This window comes from Harpia harpyja, chromosome 10, assembly GCF_026419915.1.
Source record: "Harpia harpyja isolate bHarHar1 chromosome 10, bHarHar1 primary haplotype, whole genome shotgun sequence".
In the NCBI taxonomy this organism is placed as follows: Eukaryota; Metazoa; Chordata; class Aves; order Accipitriformes; family Accipitridae; genus Harpia; species Harpia harpyja.
The window spans coordinates 30,724,238-30,749,889 of record NC_068949.1 but is presented as its reverse complement, the minus strand read 5'-3'; the positions used below and the strand labels follow the sequence as shown (position 1 = coordinate 30,749,889).

General features: G+C 38.0%; 1 protein-coding gene across 9 annotated transcripts in view; it reads left to right on the top strand.

Moving 5' to 3' along the window:
* Window positions 1-25,652, top strand: part of LCOR (ligand dependent nuclear receptor corepressor) — a 91,013-nt gene that overhangs the window by 38,506 nt on the left and 26,855 nt on the right. For 8 of the 9 annotated variants that reach the window (XM_052799081.1, XM_052799086.1, XM_052799085.1 and 5 more), the window contains 3 exons: window positions 4,204-4,336; window positions 9,013-9,300; window positions 12,143-12,236. In XM_052799081.1, the coding sequence (XP_052655041.1) occupies window positions 4,204-4,336; window positions 9,013-9,300; window positions 12,143-12,236 (515 nt within the window). Of the gene's footprint in view, window positions 1-4,203; window positions 4,337-9,012; window positions 9,301-12,142; window positions 12,237-15,060; window positions 17,107-25,652 lie in introns of those variants that run through there. The other variant, XM_052799089.1, reaches the window with a different exon arrangement.

The window sequence follows — 25,652 nt, the reverse complement described above, 5'->3', positions numbered from 1 at the left end:
GTCTTAATACCTGGAGAGGAAATTCTTCTCTTACCTAAATGCTGGTGAAGCCTCAGCTGGGTGTAGCATTTTAAGAGAGACATAAACGAACTGAATAGCATTGAAATGAAAGCAACAAGAATGACTTGGTCTGGAAGGTAGAAGGAAGAGAAGGAAAGACAACAATCTCTGGTGCCCTTAAGGCTTGTCTACAGAAAATAGTAGATTATTCTCCTTTGCATTGGCTAAGAGTTAAAAAGACTGTACAGTCTTAAGAAAAATGAAGCATTGGAGAAGACAATCTAGGGATGCTGAAACATTCCTTTCTTACTCACTGTTCCTGATCTTGCCTTGGGGTGGGAGGCTGGATTGTATCCCTAGGGTCCATGGGTTGGCTGGTCAGCCACAGTGGTCTGTGGGAAGCCTCCCTCCGTTTTCTCCACAAAGATGGGTAGGAATTCTCTCATACTATTCTAGCTTGTGGGCACTTCACCCTCCATCTGTGTGTGGTCTGTGGCTTAAACATGAAGCTGCCGTTGCCATATCTATACAAAAACCAGCCTGCATCATACATTTCTCTTCATGCCAGCAGTTTAGCATTTAGAAATGCTGTATCAACGTTAACTACAAGGAGGGTGTCAATGAGGATCCAGCACTAGTGCTGACAAGGCTGGGCTGTCCAGGATTAGGTGGTCTCTCAAGGTCACGCATTGACCTTGCATTTTGAAAACCTAAGCCCTGTATTTCTAAGGCTCTTTGACTTAATTATATAGTTATACTGTATATTAAGGTACAAAAAGAGCTTTAACCCTTTGGGGGCATGTGCAAACCACTCCAACTATCTTTTCCTGAAGCACTATTTTTTCAATATAGTGGTACTGCATGTTCACTGTTGGGATTCCAGGGATGCTCTGGGGCATGGTTCCCACCTGAAGAGAAGCACAAAGAGAATAGAATGAATGCTGTGTTATAAATAATATGTAAAAGTAACTGGTTGGGTTTTTTCCAGGGTATCTGTAACCAATGACAATGCTATTTAAATATTAATAGGTTATTATTCTTCCTACTACCTGCATGTTGGTACCAAAAACTTTGATGTGATTCAGGGCTGTAGAGTGAGAGGATAAGACTGAAGATAGTGAATTGAAATAATAGTTATTGGGAAGAAATGGTTGAAAATGTGAAAAAAAATCCACAAAACCAAAACCAAACCAAACAAAAAACCAACCAACCAACCAAAAAAAAAACCAAACCAAAAAAACCCCAACCAAACACCCCCACCATAAAAAACCCCCAAACCCTGTGCTTTTAGAAGTTAACCTTAACTGAAAATCACAGTCAAATATTTAGTGTGGAAACTTGAACTTTCCCTCTAAGGTGAACCATCTGCGAAGATTGCTGGAATAATTGTGACACAATTGATAAGAAAATAAAAAAATGCAATAAACAGAAATCTTTCAAGTATATTTTCTCTCATGTAGTCAGTACTGTATTGCAGATGCCAGAAAATAGCTGAAGATTTTTTTTTTCCTATGCGTAAGGTTAAACCTGACTCTTTTATATAACTGATTATCTTTACATTTTGATGTCTTAGCACGGGTGTTGGTAAAAATCATACATGTAAAGAGATGCATGCTCCTTAGTTTGAGGGGTAAGAACTAAGTGCTACCATTGCCTTGCTATCCCCCTCTTCTGAATGCAGATCAAATGATCCTTTATTCAGCCATTCACCATTGTAAGCCACTTAGAATTCTTTTTTCTGGCTGATCCCTTTTTCTTCATTCCGCCTCTGTGTGGAAAATGTACAGCTTTAGTTAGTCTAGGTAGATTAAATTGTATTCTTTATACATTACCTTTATATGAGTAATGTAAAGTAAACTTGTTTATGGTGAGGCATGCTGCCCCTGAACTTGGTTTCCACCGAGTTGCTAGGCTTGTACTTACTATGTATTACCTTAGTTGTAAAAAGTAGGAGGAAGATTTGAAATGCATTGTGTTGGGCAAGCGTTATTTTTATTTTAGGCTTCTTGCAGAGCTATAGTCTGTCAAAGGGCAGAGTATCAGATCAGGTTGAAGGGGTAATGTTTCCTTCAATTTTTAATTCTCTGTCCTTTGAATTAAAAGAAAGTTTTTTGCAATGGCTTGTGGGACTTTAGCCAGAGGATGTTAATTAACTCTAATGGATCTTATATAGCCAAATCTCTGCACATCAGTTTGCAGAGATTCCTTTTTGAAGTGAAACTTAAAGCAGTTTGTCTGTAAATGCTTAGATATTCCAGTGATTGTTCTAACACTTCTGTATGCTAGATTACTTCTGTTATTAGTTAATTTGCACAAACATCTGCTTTTTACACAAACTGATGAATTCACAATTATCGTGATAATGCCTAAAAGATAATGGAGCTTGACTCAGAATGGCTGTCAATAACTAGGACAGATCCTGCATTAAACTTTGTCAGATGCGGAAACACAGTTTAAAAAAGAGAATGCAAGTATGTTCTATGAAGTCTCACCTGAAGAGTAACTCTTCAAAAATATTGGGCTTACTTGCCACAAATATTTTTATTGTGAAATCCTGTACAGACTTCACATATTTTAAGTATCAGAAAAGTACAACTGCATTTTCAGCGTGTTCATAAAATGCCAGTGAACTGCAGGAGCACTACTGCTGGTTACTGGTACAGGACTACCTGGCACAGAGGTGAATGCTTTTATTATAGTTAACACATCAGTTCAAATGCGTATTCTTTAAGGCTGTCTCAAAAGTGCTAATACTTCCTATGACAGCCAGCAGGTTTGAGAGCAAGCCTGGAATCTCTCTGGTATGGAAAAAAGCATCAGTCACTTTGTGAGATGTTTGCTTCTGCAGACTCTTACCTTCACAGCAAATGTGTTGTTTTACTCACCTGTCACCTCTGTCATCGCATGCTCCTCATCTTTTCGTTTAGCATAAAATACTGCTTTGTCTCTATACGCTGTCTGAGATAGTATCTCCCTTTACTTTTCATGGAGAACTTTTGGAAGCTGTTAAATTACAAATCTGAGGGTGAGAACCCATGTTGTTCAGGTCAGAGTCCAGAGCATTTCATATTATTACCCTTTGCACGTAGTTCATGTGACTGCTGTGTGTGTTAATTTGCTATGGGCTGGTTATGTAACCTTGCTTCATTAAACCTCTTGATGTTGGGATGGTACAAACTTAACAATGACTTCTTTTCATTTATTGTGATTTATAAATGAATTGCCAGTTCTTTCCTTCCCTTCTAGTCCCATGGGGATACGAACCTGAAATCAACTTGTATGGTAGAGGCTAAAAAAACCAGATGTAGGCTAGATATTATAGTAACTGATACTTTGTAAAGGTTAACAAAACAAAACACTCCCTAAACCCAAAGAGTGGTTGTGTATGCATTCCTGCAGTAGGTAAATACAGGTAACTTTAATATAGCTTAAAATGAAAGTGGAGGGAGAGGGCCAGGAAAGAGATTGTTCTCCTAAGCAGGAACAAGGCATTAAAGTGGAAGAAATGAGAGGGTCGTGTGCATCTAGGGGGCGAATCCAAGCATTTAGATTTTGTGGTTTTGTAACCATTGTCTTCTAGTTTCTTGAGTTGTATTTAAAGTGAGTAATTTATCCTGGCATCTCACACAATTTTATTACCCTAGTTAAAACACTTGTTTTGAAATATTTTTGAGATAACTCAGTTGCTTCCAGTTGTGAAAGATGGAATGAATTTTAATTCATTGCGGGTGTCATAAGTAGCTAACTTTATTTCACTTAAAAGTAGCTACTACTGAGCCTTTTCACAAAAGGACCTGTTTTTTGCTAATGCCATTGGTCATTTATTGCTCAGCTTGCATGTGTAAATTAAGGAGAACTTTCTGTGTTTTGCCTTCAGCAGTTATTTCTTGGAACTAAAAGTAATAGCCAAAGGACAAGTGCTTAGATATGAGATTTGCAGCCAAATGTAAAATACCTAAATCTTCTTTATAGTGGGCTCTTATTTCCCATAATGCTATCAAATCTTACAGGCTTCTGCTGCATTTACAACAAGAAAACGGGACAATGTTCTGGAGCAGTCAAAAATCAAGTTGTGATTTTGATAGATTCAAATCTGTGCTGAGTACCTAACAAAGTTTTGAATTTAGTAAAATGTTTAACGCCTAAAGAACTTTATTCATTTTGGTGTCAGGAAGATCTTACAATTATTAAATATCTTTGCAGGAACACTTAGTCAGTCTGGATGAGCCAGCCTCGGAAGCTGGACAAGAAGCTCTGCTTAGACAAGAGCAAGCAAAAATCATTCGTTTTGAAAGGCAAGCGGAAGAGTTCCTCAATGCAGTCTTTTACAGAAAAGGTTGGTTTTAATGGGGGGGGGGGGGGGGGGGGGATGGTATCTTTTGCTGGTCTTATTGCATGCAATGCGGGTATCAAAGATCCGACATTAAAGTTGTCACTGTATGTTCAGTATTTTTCTGTTGTCTTCTTTTTATATATATAAAAATTATATATATATATATACAAAAATATATATATATATTTATCAAGATTAAAAATTGATTCTCAAATAATGTGGCAATACAGCTGTATGCGCTTGGGACAGAGGAAGAGAGTGTAACATATTTAACCCTAAAACAAATCTCTCCATGAGAACACTGGTGTTTTGCACTTTTGGAGGAATGACTCGGTTCTTACCCAGAAGAACTGCTCCCCTGAAACCACTGTTTAGGTGAGTGGGCTGTTTGGAAGAAGAGGCAAGTGGCAGTGGTGGTAGTAGTTGGGTAATTTTTTAAAAAATTTTTTATTTTAATGAGATCTGTACTAATGCAGTTTTTCTTAAAGGTCAGCAGTCTTCTCACTGTGGTCTGTAGTGATTACCCACCCCAGCTATCCACAGTATAAAATACCGTTGGAATAGTGCTAAGGGGGATATACAGAGAATTCAAAACGTGATCAGCAAAAGAATTGGAAAATCAGTACTGTAGAATATGCTAAGAACAATAACAGTAGCTCAATGCTAGAAAATCCTCTAAATCCCTTTCGGAGAGTTATGTCAGTTAAACTGTGCTCTTAGGAAGGCACAAAACTCATTTCACTGTTTTCTACCAATCTGAGAAACGGGATTCCAGAGGTTGCTTCCAAATGCATCCTGAATGAAAGTACATTGTACTTATCAGTCTAACCCATGTGTGAGAAAATCTGCCAAATCAGTAATTCCAACCCGTCTGCTGGGGGACAATGCGAGGCTTCAGTTTAACAAATTAGAAATTGCTGTAGCCAGTCCTCAGCCCTTCCTCCCAGTGACCAAAATATTTAAAGGTGTTTTAAGTAGATAACAGTATCTTCGCCTTTCTTTTATGACTCGAATAAATACAAACTGTACATTATGATGTATTGCATAAAGTATAGAAGCATGTAGGATAGTAGGAAGGATAGTTATTGCATTACTACTGATAGTTCAGATAATGCTTTTATTCCAAGTCTTCCTTTTCAGTGTGGATTTTTTTTAAAATTTTTTTTATTTTAAGGTTAAGGTTTCCTTTTGCTTTTAGATTTATCCCATCTCTCTTTAAATTCAGAAGGGATTTAAGAAAACAAAAATCTAGAGAAAATACACTTTTTTCCATATTACTTTTCTGGTGAAAGGAAAAAAATACAGTTCCATCACTTCCAAAGTGTTTATTAAAGATTTCATCCCTTTAACATTGTGCTTAAATTTTTACGTATGACCTGTGTGCATGTCTTATTAGAAATGCATGCTTCCTTAATTGTTGGAAAACTATTTGAACTGTGCTAATGAGGGGTTTAACACTCTGTCGATGGCCAGATACACAGAATTAAGACAATGAAATCACTGTAGGTGTCTAAGCATCTTTGAGAAGTTTTTTTAGTACATGCTTGCTTTCGTTCCTGTGGCAGAGCTGTGCTTGGTGCAAAAGTAATCTGGGAGGGGAAGAAGCCTGGCAGGAACTCAGTTCTGAATCCTTAATGCATCGTTGTCAAGTTTGGCTGTATTTAGATCGCTTGAAAGGTTATTCTAACTCATGCCACTGCCATAAGATCCCCAGGCACTGTCATACCAAAGAGGATACAAAGAATGGCAAAACTCTGATGCTCTTATGTTGCTCAGAGATGCTTAGCTCTCCTGGTTTCATGCCAGCAATTAGTTCTTTTTTTCTTTCTGTCCATGCTGCCAGTAACATTTGAGACTGGTATTTTGTAGCCCAGGCAGATCAGAGAGTATGCAGATGTTCTGCGAACAGATGCCTGTTGCATGTCAAGGATGTGCACTCATGCACTTAACATACATAGGTAATGAGCAGGATCAGCAAACTTTTCTGAACAGGTTTACTGTCCATTAATCTTACATACTTTTCCTCTGCTTTGTGCCCATGGTACTCTGATTCAGTAATGCTTCTTTCAAATATTCATACTTTCCAGTGAAAGCAGACTGGTAGAACCTGGTTGTCCGTTACACCTCTACCTTGTGGCGGGATAGGACCTTCTTTTGATGGTTTAATGAAATCATACCTTTTTTTGTTTGATACTGTCCTTCTAAGATTTCAGTATAGATAAAATACACAAAAGCTATTAAGGTTTTAAAGCTCAGAGGTACTGCTTTTGATTACTTAGAGCTGATAAATATTTGCTGTTATTTTTTTTTCTCTGAGAATCTGTTTTGGTTAATTTTAGTTTTTGCTGGGGGTTTTTTGTTTGTTTGGGGGGGTGCGGTTTGGTTTTGGTTGGTTGTTTTTTTTTAAAAAAAAACCTAGAGGCTTGGAGTCAAAATAAACATCTGGTTGATTTCAAGTGATGCTGCAGGGACATGAGCAAATATTTTGCACTCACTTTTCAACAGTTTTTAATCCTTAGAGTTCAAGCTTTATATTAAGCAAGAAGCCTTTAATGTGCTAGGTAACTACCCTTCTGGTTGAAAATTGAGTTTTCTGTCCTGAATTGGAGAGTTTATCTTGAGCAGCACTGGAAAGCTCTCAGTAGTCACTCTGTGCTGATTCTTTGAAGTTGCAGATTACAAAGATGCATGGCTGTAGGCATATGTAATATTTTCTCCCTGAATTTGGAAATATGTTCAGCTGTAAGCATTACAGAATTGTACATAGGAACATGGGTGCACAGTAAAGGCATGATTCTTCAGAAAAAATAAGTGCCATAGAGCTCTGCATTCCTGCCAGCCCTACTTGTATCTGCTACAAGCACGTGTCAAATACTTGGTATGAGTGTGATCATGCCATCAGTTAGTGCCCTTCTGGGCTTTCCTAGAGCCTTTCATATGTCCTTCAGCAGAGTATAGTAGAGAAGTTAGAAAATGGAAGAAATGTCACCATAGCGGAAAAAAGCCTACACACTTCTCCAGGCTTGTGTCCTTATGGACCATTTGGGAAGAAAGTGAGAATATAAATGTACCTAAATTTAAGTTTGGCTCATCTCTTGGCTTCTTAAAACTCTAGTGTCTTGTCTTTAGCAACAATGAAACATCCTGTAGATTTTACAAGAAGATGGTTATATATTTACATAAACATCTTGGAAGTTTACAGCTATTATACCCGTATAAGAATATACATGGTGACTGTATAAGGTCTTAGATTTAGAAAGCTGTGCTTAACAGGAAGGAATTTGGGCTTGATAAAGCTCAGTATGTTTTTTCATCAAGAAACACAGTAGCTGCTTACTGCTGCTCTCTGGCTTGTGGGCAACTCCATGTTCAAACCTTCATGTCAGTTATCCTTTACAGATACGCTAAAGCTGGCTTGTTGGATTGATGTACTTTTGTAAAAATGGTAGCAAAAGGCAAAACTAAGGCCAAAATGTCTCTCAGAAGATTTTGCTAATACTTCTAATAATTCAATCTCAATAGATATCTTTCAACCTGGGCAATTTTTTTTAAAGAGGAAGTAAACATTTTTCTATTGTTCTGTTTTGAGAGCTGCTTTTAAAGATTTGTTCGGTCTTCTAGTGCACAATTTTCTCTGACTTTTTCTTCAGAAATAGAAAATCAAACCTTTTGAGCCATTTCTGGAGTTGTGTGGTTGTGGTCTGTTGTTTTGTGGTTGGGGTGGGTTTTTTGTTTGTTTTGTTGGGGGGGGTGTGTGGTTTTTTTTACTATTTTTATTTTTTTTAACCAAAACTGATTTGGCCAGAGAACACAATCAGTGTTTGAGGTGAAGTGGCAGGACTTAGCTTGTGTGATGTAGGAATTACAGATTTGCTTTCACATTGTGAATTACTACTGGTCTAAAATAGTGATTTTTGCCAATATGTTTTTGGGTTGCCCACATCCCCAAATACCTTTGTATTTATACACGATTTCGTATAAATAAATTGGAATGCCTACCTGTTCCATTTCACATTTTTTACTAATAGATTTAGCAGCTCTTCTAGAAATAGAATTACTTTTCATGTGACGGATCTTGCTTTTTGTATATATGAAAGTTCTTTGGGTAATCCCTGATGCTGCATTGATTATAATGATGGAAATGTCAAAAGGAATAGATAGAATGGGATGGAAGACACTTGCACATTTGATCTTCATGTGAATTATTTTGAAGAATCGGAACTATAGGGCTTTATTTCTCAGTAAGCTTGTAGGGGACTGCTGCAACTTTATTCTGTTTTCTCTCCTTTTGTAGTTGCAGGTAAGTTACTTAAATCTTCCACTGAATAACCCATTCAATTTTTTTGGAATGAGCTTCATTACTTGGTACTTTTCTTCATGGGTCTAGCTTTCCTTCCCATTCCATGCCTCTTAAAAGTCTGGTCGAATATATCTATATTTGAAAACAAAAGATGAGATTGCGTATTTCTCTTAGGAAACTGTTATTTTGGGAAGGCTATACCAGAATTAGCAATGGTTCTTGTTCAGGTATTCTAAGACTAAAGTACACTTTCTGCAGAAAGTATTTTATCTTTGGCTTTCATTTATTTCCCTAGTTTTTTTTTTAATAAACAATGCCTTAATATAAAAGCTGTTTTACTTAAAGTGCTTCCTTAAAAAAAAATCTCTAATATTTACAGACAGTCCTAGGGTCTCTGACCCCAATATTCCCCTAGTGGCCCGTGAGATCATGCAGCGAATGATCCGACAGTTTGCTGCTGAATATACCTCAAAAAATAGCTCTACTCAGGACTCCAGCCAGCCCAATAGCACAAAGAACCAAAGCCTGCTGAAAGCATCTCTGGTCGCCTCCTCTCCCACGGCTGCAACTGCTCAGAACCCTGTGCTCAGCAAACTTCTCATGGCTGACCAAGACTCACCTCTGGACCTTACTGTCAGAAAGTCTCAGTCAGAACCTAGTGAACAAGGTAGGACTCTTACCAGTGTCTTGCATCCTACGGCAATCCGTTAATGGCATTCTTGTTGCAAAACCAGACAATTAGAAGTTTGCACTTTCACATAAAATGTAAAGTGGGAAAGCAGTAGATGTCTTTACAATAAAATAACGACTAGCTAGATGTGGCTGGAAGAGAAGAGACTTTTTGCAAGAATGTAGGCCCATAGACATGAGTGATTTTTCTGAAGAAGGGCAAAGGGGATGGACATGCTCCAGACTCTGGGGACAAGTGTGCTGTTCTTGCTGGGAGCTGCAAGAAACAGTCTGCCAAAATAGACTGTACGCTTGCTGATAAGACAAGTTCATGTGGTCACGAAAACCATAATGTTGTCTCCTTTCTGAAGATCTGTACACAGTCTGACTGAAGGACTGATTTATTTTCTTTCTGGTTGTAGTGTGAAAACAGTATCTTTTAAAAGTCTGTGAGAAATTGCTTTGTGAAGGCTGTAAAAATGATACCCATGACTGTACAAAACCTCCAGGTTTATGCATTTGGAAGAAATATCTCTTTTCTACCTTAAAAATAGACTTGTTCTGCAGAGCACAGATTGAATAACTTGTAACAGTGTTGCAGAACTTGTTTTAATTTGAAAACCTTGCTCTCCATCAAAAATGTTTTTAACAAGCAAATTCTGTGAGTGATTATGGTATGTGAATGTTTTTTTTCTGAAACTGTTGAATAGAGGTTATCATAAGTGTATCCTACTGATCGGATTAAAAGTAGCCCCTTTACCCTTCTTTAGAAATATATAGGTGTCTGAAATCATTCTATCAAAGTAGGCTGTCCACCCTCAAGTAGAAAAGGTGCCTTAAAAGAAAAAAAAAAAAGCCTTTTGCTAGCTACTACAGAATTGTAGGTGTCCCTTTATTCTTTGAACTTACGTTTATGAAGCCTTTTGTAAAAAGGTTAATTTTATGTGTCCAGCAATATGCAACTTGGGCATCTGGACACTTACTACACATTGAAAGTTGTTGCCACACTTCAGTTACAAAACTGCAGTGAAAGGTTGTATGGTGTGTTTCCTGAAGTGAGGGGCTGTACATTTAGCTGATAGGCATTTGTTTCTAGCTAATTTTATTATAAATGTATTTCATGAGTGTCTTTTGCAAATATGTTTATAAATGTTAAACTGTTCTCGTTGTGAAGCTTTTTACTGAGAGAGGGAGAGAATCAGTTTTGCTTTTGTTTTTTTTAATTAGAGGATCGTATGGTGAAGAAGAAAGCATGTACATGAACTGTTGTTTAGCTACCATGTGACAAAAAAGCTGTAAGATAATTTATAATGTTCATAATACTTGTTATGGAATTAGAACATGTGCATATTAACTTACACAGTAATCTGTTTGCTGATGTAATTTTTTTTTCCATTTTATATTTAATGTAATTGGGAAGAGATTTTGCCAAACTTGTTAATGAGAGATTTAAGAGGCTGTCATGAAAGACTGCTAGTGTTGCTTTTTGTTATATTTCTGTTCTAGCGGGTTGAGGGGAACCCAGCTGGTTTGTAAACTTCTCCATGGGGTATGAGGCTGGTCCTACTTGCCCTCGGAGAATTCTAGGTCATAATGACCCTTCTGATGGAGGAAGCATGGATGCAAGTGCTTCTGGCAGCAGACTGTGCTGTTTAGTATAGCCTCTTGAAAAGGAGGTGCTACTTGATCCAGTCTGTATCTTGTGGCTGCATAAGTGTTGTTCAAAAGGAAGATTGAATTCTCTGCTTGCTTAAGTTTGGGTTATGGTGTGTTCCCAAATGCAGTGGGTGGAACAGCTTTCTGTAAGTTAATTCTAGTTCACTGTTTATCATGTTTTCTCTCCATATGTCAAATGAGAACTTTAAGCAATCTGAAAGCCATCTTACATTGTTCTTGTGTTGGGTGGTATTTACTTGAGTAGATGCAATGAGCAAGGAGCTCTGAAATGTCTCTAGTTTACCTTGCCAACAGGTTTCATTTATCTTTGCATCATAAATTCCTTGTTGCAAAGTTTCCAGAAATTTCAGATGGCTGTGCTGCTTCTATGACAATGTTGCCCTTATTAAAATGACCAGAATTTCAAGTTGGTTTCAGTGCGGTGGGAGCAAGGCTATTCTAGCAAAAAAAGCGCTCCCTTCTCTGTTGCCTAGAAATGCAGAGCTTATGTAAGGGCTTGCAGAGGAGTATGGGTGAGCATGAGGAAGTACCATTAGTGAGAATGGAAGAAGCAGTCTAGCAGGAAAAACAATTGGTATATGGAAGAATAGAGGGAGTAAAGTGGCACAATAGAGAGGGGCAAGGCAGCAGCTCTGCCAGTAGGGACCCATCACAGACGTGGAAAAAAGGATGAAGCTAGCTGCCAGGTGAGGAGTCATCTCACATTTATGTATGTGTGTTCATTTGAAAGTGAGTTTCCAATGTGAAATTCTCAATGAATTTTCCTATGGAGATTTGGAACAAAAAAATCTCAAATACTGGCTTAAAGCCCCCCCAAATCTCAGAAACTTGAAGAATGTCTCATTTTAGGACCGCTGAGGGTTAGTTATGCGACAGGCTTTGTTGTATCCTAAACTGTTTGTAGGTCAACTTTTATTCTCTGGCCCTTGTAACAGATGTACTTTTAATTTTGCCAAATTTTGTTGTGACTTCTGAGGACTGTGTTGAAGTTACTTGTAAGCCAAATTGCAAACAAATCCAAGCCTTAGTTTGTTTAAAAATAAAATAAAAGGGAAAATGCTTTGCGTTAAATACAACTTTAGCCCAAAAGCCTTGTTTTGTCAAGGGTGAATGTGGCTGCTCCTGTTTCTTCAAACACTGAAGTCATTCTTCTGTCTCTACAGACGGTGTGCTTGATTTATCCACTAAGAAGAGTCCTTGTGCCAGCAGCACCTCTCTGAGTCATTCTCCAGGGTGCTCCAGTACTCCGGGAAATGGGTAAGAGAAAGCAACTTACTATGACCTTTTAAAACTGTTTTTTACTAAAAATGTGTGCTTACCTCCTGTTAATTTTAACTTAATTTTGGTGTTAACCCTTTGGAGTAATGTGTTTTTCAACTTGTACCTTTGGTAAATACCTTCATCCCACCTGCCAAGTAAGAGTTGTTGCAAACTGAGACAGGTTTAACTTGCAGTTAAGAACTCTTAATCGCTGTTATTTTGGCCAATTTTGTACTTAGCCAAAGATTTTTCCATTACCTGTTTCTTGGGTTCAGTGATAAGTGATGTCCGTGGAGATGCAAGTTCAGTTAAACGTATGAAGAGTCTTAGATGCTTTGCAATATAATATAGATTTCATTTCACTTAGTGGAAAGTTAGCTAACAGAAAAGTTTATTTTAGTGGTAGCAATGATTTGGGTGATGAACCGAGCTGAATTAGATTTAAGTCACTGCCTGCTCTTTGTTAATATTTCCTAGCATAAACCACAACTTAAAAAAAGAAAAGCCGGGGTGAGCGGTAGTCTGGTAGTTCAGAAGCAATTGCTTTTTTGGATTTGTGATTGTACTGTAGCGCTGAACAAGTTTTTTGTTTGTTTTTTAAATTAAAATGTGGTGTACTAGTCTTGCCTTAAGTAGTTCAAGGTGTGAAAGAATGCTATATCAACAAAATTTCTTTAAGGTTTCATATTTCTAATGGTCACCGTTTGCATACATTTAGAAACCTTTTACTCAGCCAGGATTGAGTTAATTGTACTGGAGAGGCTGACTGGGGCCAAGAGGGATTTTGGGTGTTGATGGGAGAATTTTTTTCTTGAAGCTACTGTGAACAAGTAATTTTTTTAGTGAAGTACAGAAACAGTATATGGTTTAAACTGCCATTTAATTGCTGGACTTAGTTTTACAATAGACTTTGAAAAACTAGAAATTTTAAACTAACAACCCACCACCACTACCAATTCCATGTACTGCTTACAACTGATCTAACTTTCACATTTCTCTTTGGAAAAATATTACTGTCTCAGATCTCTCCCTTCAAGATTACTTTTTCAATTTAATATTTCTATTAACAAAATACTTCAATCCTTGTTTAAAAGTTAGTCTTAATACTTTTTCACAATTCTTTAGCATAAACATTCCCCACCACCTCTTCTCTTTCAATTCTAAACAGATTATTTCCAGCTTTATTTTCCTAGGAAGGCAGCAGAAGCCACTGAGGCTGTGTATTGTTTGTTCCCTTGTTTGTGTATCAAGCGAGGGCCAAAGTCCAACACACAGAGATGATAGGGCCAGCATCTGGCACTGTCCTGATGGTCAAGAGAGGATGTGGCATACTGGCACCTGTGGTTACTTGTACAGGTGTGTGGTAAATGAGGGTGACTGTTTAGCATCAGTGAGAACAGATGTGACCCTCTACCATAGTTAGCTGCCAATATGTCCTTTATTTAGGCATAGAAACACTGGTGTGCATTCTGATGCTGTTATGTGCTGTAGAAAGGGCAGAGAATGCACATTGCTTGAGAGAGTTCTCTGGAATAGCAAACTTTCATTCCTTTCTCTGGGTTTTGTTCTGAATCCTTGTTGACTCTTGTTACCCACTTCAACTATGACCTGTTGCATCCTGGAGAGAAGCTAGTAGCATATGTATCAAGCACTGTGTGTGTTATGTGCCAGGTCCTTTCACTAGATGTCTTTTCTCTAAGGACTTTTTTTTTTTTTTAAAATCCCAGTGTGATGTTAAAAAGAATCATGTAGCTTTTCAGTACTACCTATCCTACCCTTAAATAACGCTGACTTAGCTAGAGGGCTTTACATCAGTATAGTGTCCCAGAGCATTAAAATAGAATCGCTTACTAGTCTCTTCGTTAATCTGTGTGTTGAACATGGAGAAGTTTGGGGGTGGATTTTGAAACTAGCGTGACTTAATTACTACAGGGGGCTAAGCAAGCAAAATATTAAAATACATGTGTTCATCTGCAGTAGTAGGACTTTGTGTCGTAGAAAGAACACTTGTGATGAAAGGAAAATGGTAAAAATACATACCACTTTTTCCACTATTAACCTTTGATCTGGATGACAGAGCTAGGATCTTTTTTTTTTTTTTTTTCCTAGCCATGCTATCTATCAAATGAGAATCAGGGACATGTATATATGCAATCAGTTGTTAAGAGAGCAATTTGGTAAGTCTAGTGTAATGCAGTGTTCTTTGTGATCTGCAGTATCTCAGCTTTCATATTTGGTGCTTAATGAAAGTCAAGCAAATACCTCTGAGGCCTGCTAAGCATTTTTTTTTTTTTTTTTTAATGCTGAGCAGCAATTCTTCAATATGATGTAAGCGAACACTATCCAAGGTTTCCACCTATGTGTAGATATTGCAGGTGGCAGTCATATTTGCATGTTGAATATGTTGCACTTTGGCTTACTCTTTTATTACTGTACTTGTTTAGTGGTAACGTCACACCAGTAACACAGTTCTGTGTAGATCTATGGCGATTGATTACTACTTTGTAATTGAGGTGCTATTTTCAGACGCTTGCGCGAAGTCTTTTCTACTCCGAGAATTTGTGAACCCAACCAGAGACCAGCCAACAGGTTTCATTTTTCTTTGCCCAAAAAGCTTCTCTTTTTTTGCGAACAAGTTTTAAAACTGACTGATGCTGAGACTTAAAAAAAAATTAAAAAAAAAAATTTTTTTAGAGAAAAATAAATAACACAAAAAGTGATGTTACCCAAGCAAGGCCTTCTAATAAAGGAGTGGCCCCCTCACCCATCCCTCCCTACCTGTGCAAGTCCTGCTCACATCAGTTTCCTTCCATCCAATTAGGCGACCTGGGAGACCCAGCCAGCACCATCCGGAGGGACTACAGAGTGGTGATGGGGTACCTCCAAGAAGCTTGCAGGATGGAACCAGGGAAGGTTATGGCCACTCCACATCTCTTAAAGTACCGCTGGCTCGATCACTCCAGATTAGTGAAGAACTGCTGAGCAGAAACCAGTTTTCTACCGCTGCCAGCCATGGGCCATCTGGACTACAGAATCATGGACAGCACTTAATATTATCCAGGGAGGCTTCTTGGGCAAAACCACACTACGAATTCAATTTCAGCCGCATGAAATTCAGGGGAAATGGTGCACTCAGCAACATCAGTGACCTTCCTTTTCTTACAGAAAACTCTGCCTTTCAAAAAATGGCACTTCAAACTAAACAGGATGGGAAAAAGGACGTGAGCCATTCGTCTCCTGTGGATTTAAAGATACCACAAGTTCGAGGCATGGACCTTTCATGGGAGTCCCGCACTGGTGACCAGTACAGCTATAGCTCTTTGGTAATGGGTTCACAAACGGAGAGCGCACTTAGCAAAAAGTTAAGGGCTATCCTTCCAAAACAAAACAGGAGAAGTTTGCTGGATGCTGGACCAGATTCCTGGGGCTCAGATGCTGAGCAGTCTACCTCTGGACAGCCATATCCCACCTCAGATCAAGAGGGAGATCCTGGCTCCAAGCAACCTAGGAAGAAAAGAGGGAGATACAGACAGTACAACAGCGAGATACTGGAGGAAGCAATCTCTGTGGTTATGAGCGGGAAAATGAGTGTTTCCAAAGCTCAGAGTATTTATGGGATCCCCCACAGTACACTGGAGTACAAAGTTAAAGAGAGGCTGGGCACTTTGAAAAACCCTCCAAAGAAAAAAATGAAATTAATGAGGTCGGAGGGGCAGGATGTTTCAGTAAAGATTGAATTAGATCCCCAGGGAGAAGCAGCACAAAGTGCGAATGAATTGAAAGATGAGTAGGGATGTTGTAGAGTGCCAATTACTTTGCAAACTGGGTGAGCACTACTGCATTGTTCAACCACCACTGAGCGCACCTGATTCTCCTATTTACTGCAATGATCTTTCCTTTGCAGTTTAGCATAGACTTGTGTGGACACAGGTGAAAGGTGTGCTCTGAATGTCACATTTGTAAATTTTTCTAGCCTGGTATGGCGCAGTTTCCCTCCTTCACCTGCCCTCTACCCCCACCTTTTTTTTTCTTTTTCTTTTTTTTTCTTTTGCCTTTTGCATGTTTCTCTGTAATAGAGAGTTGAGTTACCTCACAAAGAATGCAGATCTGTGGAAGTGGACATCTTGCCTGTAGAGCCTGCCTGAACTTCTGGTTTTGGATTTTTCATGTCTGCCTTTATAAAAATAGTCCACTTTGTTAAACTGATAGTCTCCTAAAAGCAGGCATTTTTTGAATGAGGATCAGACTGTCATTCTTCAAAATGTTTCAGAAATCTTTTCCCCCCTCCTTTTCTTTGATCCAGTTGATTGAAAGATTTAAGCTAAATCAAGTTATTTAGGAATGGTACCTCTCTTGAACTCAGAGATTTGTTTATTAGATGGATAATCAATTGGGTCTAATTAGGCTCTCCACTATTTTCTTTCTAAATTAAACATACTTACCATTCACTGTCTGCTTAGTGCTCACCCGGAGGGGAGGGGAGGGAAAACTTACATACACTACCTTCAGAATATGTCAGTTAATTATTTGTGACACTACCTTCGCTGTAATTTTGTTTGATATTTTTGAAGGGTGATATTTAGACTCACCTGCTTGAGGATGTAGCCTTATCTCACGGAAGACAAGCTTCTCACAGTCAGGAGCAGTCAGGGTACACTAAATGATGTATTAGGGTATGCCTCATTGTAACAGAACTATGGTTCTTTGTGACCTTTATGCTTTTTACAGACTTGATTCTCAGTTTACTAAACTATGTGGTTCCAACAACTAGTTTAAATGACTATAATCTGGGGAAGGGGGATTTGTGTAACAAACTACTGTGACATTGCAAAAAAGAAAAAAAAAAGGAAAAAAAAAGCCCACAAAACAGTGATCTCAAACGTTACAACCTCAGTAGTCTGCCCAAATATCCACATTAGTGAAGGAGCTTGTTAATGTTCAGGGAAGAAGTAAAACACTGGTAGCCTGATCTAATTCAGGCTCTGCATCATATCTATCTGTAATACTGTCAGGGTCGAACACTCAATGAATGGGTGTTTCCTTTTTAAATATTACAGTTGCCAGTAGCAGGAATTAATCTAAGTCCTGCTTTTTTGTTGTTGTTTTTATTTAATCTATTTTGATAGTGGTTTAGCACATGCTAGAATAAGCATTTAAACACCGTAAAAGCACTCCGTAAACCACAAATCCAGTTTTTTTTCAATATGATGATACCGTTTATCATTATATGGAGATCCAGGATAAGTTTTGTACAGAACTTTTATCTTTGATACTTTCTGCAGGAGTGGTCAGTAACTAGGTGGAGCTTACTGGACTTACCACAATATGACCAAATCAGAATTGCTGGTTCTTCAGGTAGAAACAATTTGGTCTTAATCTGTGCAAAAGGTAAATAGAATTACCATTTTTTTCCCCATTTGCACAACCAAAAGAAGCATTGGAGTTTTTGTGTGAGAGCATTAAGTGACATCAGTGATTGAAAGTGGTTTCTCAAAGTTCATGGGAGGGTGGCCTAGGTAGCCCTAGGGATGCTAAATGACTTCTGAACAGTTGATTCTATTAGTCTCTCCCCCTCCCCGGCAACTTCATATTTTCAAAGGTTAGGCACACCATTGCTGTCGTTTTAAATATGCACTGCTCATTCTCGAAATGGACTGGGCATTTGGCCCCAAGTATACTTTGTTTTTGTTTACTTAATATATTTTAGTACTCAAAATCCTGGTTCCTCGTAGCTCTCTAGTGTCATCTTGGCATTTAAAGCAGTTTAAGCTCAGTAGCAGTATATAAACTCTGCAATATGTTCCAGTTTAGCTGGTGATTGCAATAAAGGTGCAGTTAAACGTGTGGTTTCATCTGCTGTTGAAGGTTATGGTAGAAAGTTTGCTGCAAGTTTAAAAAAAAAAAAAGTAACACAGTTTTACTGTTCAGAGAGGTTTAACCTTTTGCAGTTGTCTTTATTTAAGCAACATGAGTTGAGTTTTATAAAACTTGTCACTGTAGTGTATGTGGAGTGCTCATTTTACTAACCTAAATATTTTGTATGTGTATGTTTAAGTGGGTGACAATCGTGCAGCAGAAGAATGGTGTGCCTACCCTTTAATGCTGCAGTTTTAAAAGAGAATTTGTCTTGTCATTTCAGACTGTAGGCTAAGAATTGTAAATAGATAGTGAGAAGTTGAGTACTCTTTATTTGCTTTGGTTAGAAAGTGGATTTAAAAAAAAAAAAAAAAAAAAAGACAACAAACCAAACGCGTAACTTTCTCAGTTTAAATGTCCTGAGACCTGAAGATTGTAATACTCATGTCTGCAAAGCTTTTAAACACAACACTTGATCTGTGATAACTTAATATTCAGGTAATCTTTCTTTTTCGAGAAGCTTTTGAACAACCATATTTCCTCCAAAGGTCTCTGTTTAAAAAGGAAAAAAAAGAAAAAAGTGTAGATTATTTTTTAAGCACTAATTGCATTACATTGGTAACTGCAATATGAAATAGCCATTATTGTTTTGTGAAGCATGGTTGAGATTAGTTAGTGGTCCCTTTTTAAAATTTCATGAGCCTCTCAAAAAATAAAAACAAATTTAAAAAAAAGCTGCTGAATATTCAAAAGATATATATTTTACCTTATTGTAGGTTTTGTAAATTTAGTCTGTAATATTCAGGTGCACCTTTTAATGTTACCTTTTTGTTTCAAAGTCCCATCTAATGTATTTTCTCTGAGGTGATTCATCACATAAGACTAGTATCACTCTTAAGTGCTGCAGTGATCACTAATGTTTTTGTTTCATTTTTCACTACATATTTTTTACAGGCGCTTTCAGTGTAGCTAACTAGTAGTATTTGGGATCATTTTAAATATATGATTGGAATTAATGTTTGTCCATTAGCATGCTTAAGTTTCTGCTGACCAGCAGTTTGCATGGCCAAAATCCCTGGTTGACCATATTTTGGTGTGGGAAGGTGTGGTTCACTGCTGTCTTTGTAACAAAAGCCTTGTTTCTCATGTTATTTCTGGTAAGTGGATGCTTATGTTACTTGGATCACTTGGACAGGAGAGAAGGTTTAAAATCTTTCTCCTGCTGCTCTTTTGAGATCGCATTAACGTGTAACATAGACAAACTGCAACCCTGTAAAAATCGAGACGTCATTAGGAGGAGGCCTTTCGGGTATTTTTCGTCACTAGTTTTCTCTTATTCCCGAGAATGTCCATCCGATGTAGTTATTGGACTTAACAGTATTGTTGTGTACTACGTTGATGTAGCTGAAAAAGCCTGACAGCAAGAAACTGTGAATAATATTTGTGGCAGTCTCTGAAAACTAGTTTTTCAGTCCAAGTATCATGAAGGAGAATCCCTCTCCCCTGCCCCATCCTAGCAAAGTAATTTTATATTTTGTGTGTATAAAGTTTTAAGAATCAAGTTTCATATTGTACTGAAGTTTAGGTGTTGCTTGGTAAATCTTTGCTGCAGCATATAATTGAAGATGAGTAAGGCTTAGTGTGGTAGGGGTCCTGGTGTGGAGTTAATTATCGTACAGTTCTGGTGAGAAAGCCCAACATGTATGAAATGTGTCCGTTTTTTTTATTTGGACTTGTAAGATGTAAAAGTGCTTTTTTAGAACTCTGACCTATTACAAACTATTACCTCACTTTCAGCCAGCTGGATCCTCATTCCACGGTGTTGTTGGCATTATTGTGGCCGTAATGCTTGAGTACAGCTATAGAGTTGAACGTTTCTAGTTAGATATTGTAGGGACATGTTTCTGGACTTGTTTTTATTTCTGTCAAAAGATATTTTATTTTCCAGTCATTCCCTGATTTTTTTTTTTAAAGGCTTAAGACAGTTTTCTTTAGAATTTCTCATTTTTTTCCCTGTTGCGCAGGAGAAGTTGCTGCATAAGCAATACAGGTATGCCTTTACTTTATTCTTGTTGCAGAACTCATAATTTGATGCTTGCATTACCAACCCTATTGCTAGACCTGAAGTTGAACTCTGAATTTTCATGGCAATTGGAAAACAAATGATTTTTAACAATGCAGATGTACAGGTAGGGTAGTACCTCCAGTAAGGGAACACGTTCAGATTCTGTGTTCTCATGCAACTCCTATACCACCTTTTTTGTAGAGCTTTCCAGTGCTCGAGGATATTCCTAAACATGGGAGGCAACTGCACGTGTTTTTAGACCAGTTAAGAGCAGACAAGGTATAGTCTGTGCTTTATCTTGTGGCAGGCTGACATTTGAGTCTAAGCGTTTCTTTCATGAGAACCCAAGAGTACATTGCCTTCCGCTGGAAATTCACAGGAGCTGGCAAAGTGATTCAGGGGCTTTAGGATTGAGTAAGCTTTGTATAGATTGGAACAACTTTTTAGGTGTGATTGAATTGCTTTTTATATCATCTGCAACGATTGTTATACAGGCAAAACTGGAATTACTGTGTGTTTCCTTCCAGTTTACTTTGAAGTAATGCTCTCAAGATGTCCTTGAGTCTTAGGAGAAGAACACAGTGTCCAAGGAGTGAAGGGAACACTGTGCTGTTCCTAGTTTCTCAAAAACAGTGTGGCTACATCTGTAATGTAAAGAGCTCTTTCTTCAGTGAAGACAGAATTTTAACTCTCCAGTGTAAGAATGCATACACTTGTTGCAGTCCAAACTCTTACAAAGGCAAAATTATTAACCTGTGCTGAAAGCTTTGTCACGATATTTTAAATAGCTTAAATTCTCTGCCAAATGTTAGAGGTAGAACGGGAAGGGTTGTTTACCTCATTTTCATGAGGATCAGAAACTTCCAGGTTTTGCCCACAAATGTTTTAGAAACTAAATGTAATTTCAGCCTAGGTCCATATTGCTTTTTCTTGGCACCAGTAGATAATGTTGACTAATATTGGTTTAAAAAGCTGTACCTAAACAAAATAGTTTTGAGACTAGTTTTTGGTACTATAAAGGTTTCCACTTCATCTCGAATTATATCGAAAACTCAGTAATTAGAACCTTCAGAAACCTGAAAATCTGCACTGCTAGTTATATGCAGTTCTGATGGATGTAGCAAATAAAATAACCACTACGGTTATTCATTTCTAATTATCCAGTGTATAAACATGGTATACTGTGATGATCACTAAGCAGAGAGATATTGCGGACTCAAAATGATCCGTAGATTCACTCCACATATACCAGAAAAAACTGTAAGTACTACAGCATTCCAGTGTCCATCTCTCTCCTTCTTTCCTGTTCTTGCTTTGATTGGGGCCAAGTCTCTATACCAGTATTACAGCAGCAGTTTTGGACTTCATGTCCTATCAAATTATGCCTATATTCAGGTATGGTCACGAAAACCTTCATATTAAGAGAGCTTTATTTAATCCTCACAAAAATCTCTTAGCCCGGTTGCAAAATCAACTTTCCTGGGCGACGTACTAGGAAGAAGGATTTTTCTCAGCTTGTCCAGGGCATTTCATTCACCTTCTTAAAAACAAACATTCCCACCCCTGCCCCTGTGCTTGTCTCTACTGAATTGGTAAGTATAATTTAGAAGGACTCAAGATGATAACTCTACCTTATGGAGCAGGGATTAGGATGCAGGAAAAGTTAATGTCAGAAAACAATTTCTATAGTCGTCACCTAGTACAGTCTAACTTAATGGGTTTTTCCTACTTGGAATTAATGAAGACACCACTGCAGCTACTAATAGTTTATCAACTACTTGGTGCTACATTTCTCAAATATTTTTGCAGATACTTTTTATGCCTGCGTGAAAGCATGTAAACTTTACTGTCACTATAAAAAGCACTTGTCTGACCTATTCTAAAGTACCAGAAAAGGGATAAGTAACTGCAGCACTTTTTCTGTTACAATGCCAGAATCTTAATTAAATCTGGTCTTCAGGTTATGACATATTTTAAACATACAATCTAGGATCATTAATGGCTTTTCAGGTCAGATCACAAGTTCTTTTGGGATACTAATCTGTCTTTTAAAGACTAGTACAACAAAATATTCTGAAGTTCAGGCAGGGGATGTATATATATACATGCCTGATATTTTTAACTAATCATTTCAATAGGCCATTTCAGGGCTTGACATTTGGAATCTGGGATGATGGGTAGGGAAAGGGAAGTTTCCCAAACTGAAAAATCATTTTGGATCATTATTTAATCTTCAGTTTGAAAACTATATCACAAGAAAAATGGGTAGGGATTCTTTCTCCCTTATGCCTTCAGGGAATGAGTAGTATTTAGAATCTCTGGCTGAAATTCAAGCCTTTTTACCATGTAAATTTTTAATATAAACTCATTGACATGCTTTTTACATCTGAGGACTGAAAATGGATCTTAATGTTTAAGTTGTGGAATGGTATATTTCTTAAATGAAGGGGGAACATTAAAAAAAAATAGATTAGAATACCAGCATTAGTGAGCTTAAGGAATTTTAGTATGTAATAGCAAAGTATAGCAAAGTATTTGATTAAAAAAATTAATCTTGAATTGCTAGTCTGTAACTAGGTGCATTCTAATTTAGCAGGTGAATATTCTTTACTTATCGATATATGATGGGCTTTTTGCAAATAGAAACCTTTATCTGAGTCCCATGTGTTGCTTGTACTGATGGGATGTATGCTTACAGCAGCTTACTGCTGCTTTAAAATGTATAAAATATGTTTTGAGTGTTTGCTCATAACTCTTTCTAACCTCCACTTGTTAAATTGTCAGACATTGGTATTTTATCAGTCCGCAATGTAAGTTTAAACTAATGTTAGGAATCCAACTTGTACACACACTGTTTAAAAACCCTCAGGGACAGTTTACACACTATCCTCACTCAATTCAGGTACTTGTACTCTCTTCTTAAACCTAGCAGTGACTTGTATTTTGTTTTGCTTTTCTTTTGACGTGCTGATAGCACATCCTTGATGAATGTCAACTTAAAACTCAGTTCAGGTATCCAGGTATAACTCAGCCAAACGGATTTTAAAGCTGCATATTTACTCTCCAGCACACAGTGCCTCAGACACTTATAGTGGCATTCTGTATATTCAGTTATTACTACTGAGCAGATCGCGTGGGGGTTCCTGGTATGTATTGTAAGAAATTCCTATGTATATTATATAATATGTATTATATTATATACATATATAGTATATATGTTATCTTAAACTTATATATTTTAAAATGCCACTACTAGCCAGCGCAGCTAAAAATGAAATACATTCCCAACTGCTTCTGCGAACGGCAGAGGCAGCTTCTTAACGTGGCTCTTGCTTCTCTCTCACCATAACTACTTCTAACCTCAAGCACGGGTCCTTGGCTGTCTGACCTCTACACTCTAGTTATGCAATGTCCTTAGAGAATTCTGTGCACTGGCCACTGTGATGGAAACCAATGGGCCGGGAGTGCTTTGAGTTTATTAGTAATTGTTCTGCCAAAGTTGGTGTTTGTATGACAAGCGTGTAAACCTGTCAGATAATCAGCAGAGGTCCAAGTTGGTAATGGTGTACGGAATCACTTCCACCTAATTGGTAGGACCAGATCCTCAGCAGGTGTCTCCTCTCTAATGCTGAGCACTAATTCAGAATGTGTTGGCACTTAACATCTGTAGTGATGGGCCTCCGTGCCATGCTTGCGAGGAGGAGAAACTTTAAAGTAAAATCTGCTGTTCTGCTCTCGCAGTGATCTGTTGGCAGTCACAAGTCAGCAACACCTCTGCTTTATTATTTGACACTTTACATCTAAAAAGTCTTCTCTTTCTATTTATGTAACCCATAGTCTTTGAAGAGTATGGAAAATGGCATTTCTCTCTGACCTCTAGAAGTTCAAGTGTCATGGGAAAAAAAAAAAAAAAAAACAGGAACCCCCCCCTTTACTCTTATGGACCTCATTTCAATATACTGTTTACAGTTTGACGGAATTGTATAATTTAATATTTCTCTTGTACTGTAGTTTATATTTATTTACAGATTTTTTTTGTACTGTGTGATTTGAATTTTTTTGTTCCTTGCTATGATCAATGTTTTATGTAGTAGAGCACTTATGATCACAAATTAAGGTTTTTGGTTTGATTGCACTACATTAATTTTTTTTTAATGCAGTTCTGATTTTTTGACTGGACTAAATAAGCTGTGTCTTAATGTATGTGATAAGTACTTTAAAATTTTTATTTCATGTGGTCCATTTATTTTTTGCATTGTATGTCAAAGCGCTAATTCTCTTGTTGTGCATGTGTAAGATTTAATGGCTCCATTGTATTATTTGACCATGTCATTTTGGAAACACATTCCCAGCTGTAACGTTGTGTATGGTAGTTTTCACTGGATGCTAGACTTTTCAAAACCACTATTCTTCTAATAAATTTTGTTGTGAAAAACTTTAAGGGGTTCCAATTCTATTGTTTCTAGTGTGCTTTCTAAATGCCCGCACTAATCACCTGAGGTTATGAAATGCAAACTATCACAAATCAAGAGAAGCAGGGGAGGAAGTGAAAATAGAAGGTAAAGTAAATTCTGGCCAAAGGATCGAGCTTTGGAGTCTCTGTACTCTGGTTCTTGTCCTAAATTGGATTGGCAATAAAGCTGCTTTAGCAGCTGGGTAGGGAATACATGGGAAAGCTGCAACGCTGTCTTGTAGCAGCCTGGTCTCATGAACTCCCATACTCTTAATTTGCTCTTCCCTACTGGCTGCCTTCTTTCATAGTAAATAATTTATCCGATGAAGAACGAACAGTCTCTCAGGGGGAAACCAACAAAAAAAAAAGTGATGTAGGCTTGTTCATCGAGCACTTAGTAATGAGTCAAGGTAGAAACGGTGGTAATAAAAGCCTTGCTGGGAACCCTGGTCGTTGCCTTGTGCGGTTCGGTTTGGCTGGCGCGCACAGTCTCGTGCATGCGCGCGCAGGGTTAGGCAGCGGGGCAGTGTGCCTTTTTGAGCAGCTTGGTTGTTTACCAGAGGAGATGGGGCCAGGCTGAGGGAGGTTGCTTAGCTGCTCGCTTGCACCTGTAGGCACTGGTGTTGCTTGAAGGTCCCCAGCTCCCGATTAACTTACGGAAAGCTCTGTGCTGCTGTCGTTCTGCACAGGGGCACAACGCAAATTCAGCAGTGACACCATGCTTCAGGTGGCCCTGGTTTGAGACCCATGTTTACTTTCTTGCGACCGTACTTTGGGTTGAACTACTTTTGATGTTATGCATTATTGATACTGAAATGCTGAATACTAAAAAGTAGGTTACAGTAAGTGGTGTATAATGGAACCCACGTGAGTTTAGGCATTTCTGCTAACCTTTGTGTTCAGTCCTAGGATGATTTTGAGAGTGATGCATAGGGATTTCTTAGCTTTAGGAAAATTTAAGAGTGCTGCGTGCTCTCTAGCCCAGGTTTCTTTTCTCCTGAGAAATTGCTTTCTTAGCTTGTGCTATTGAAAAGTAGGT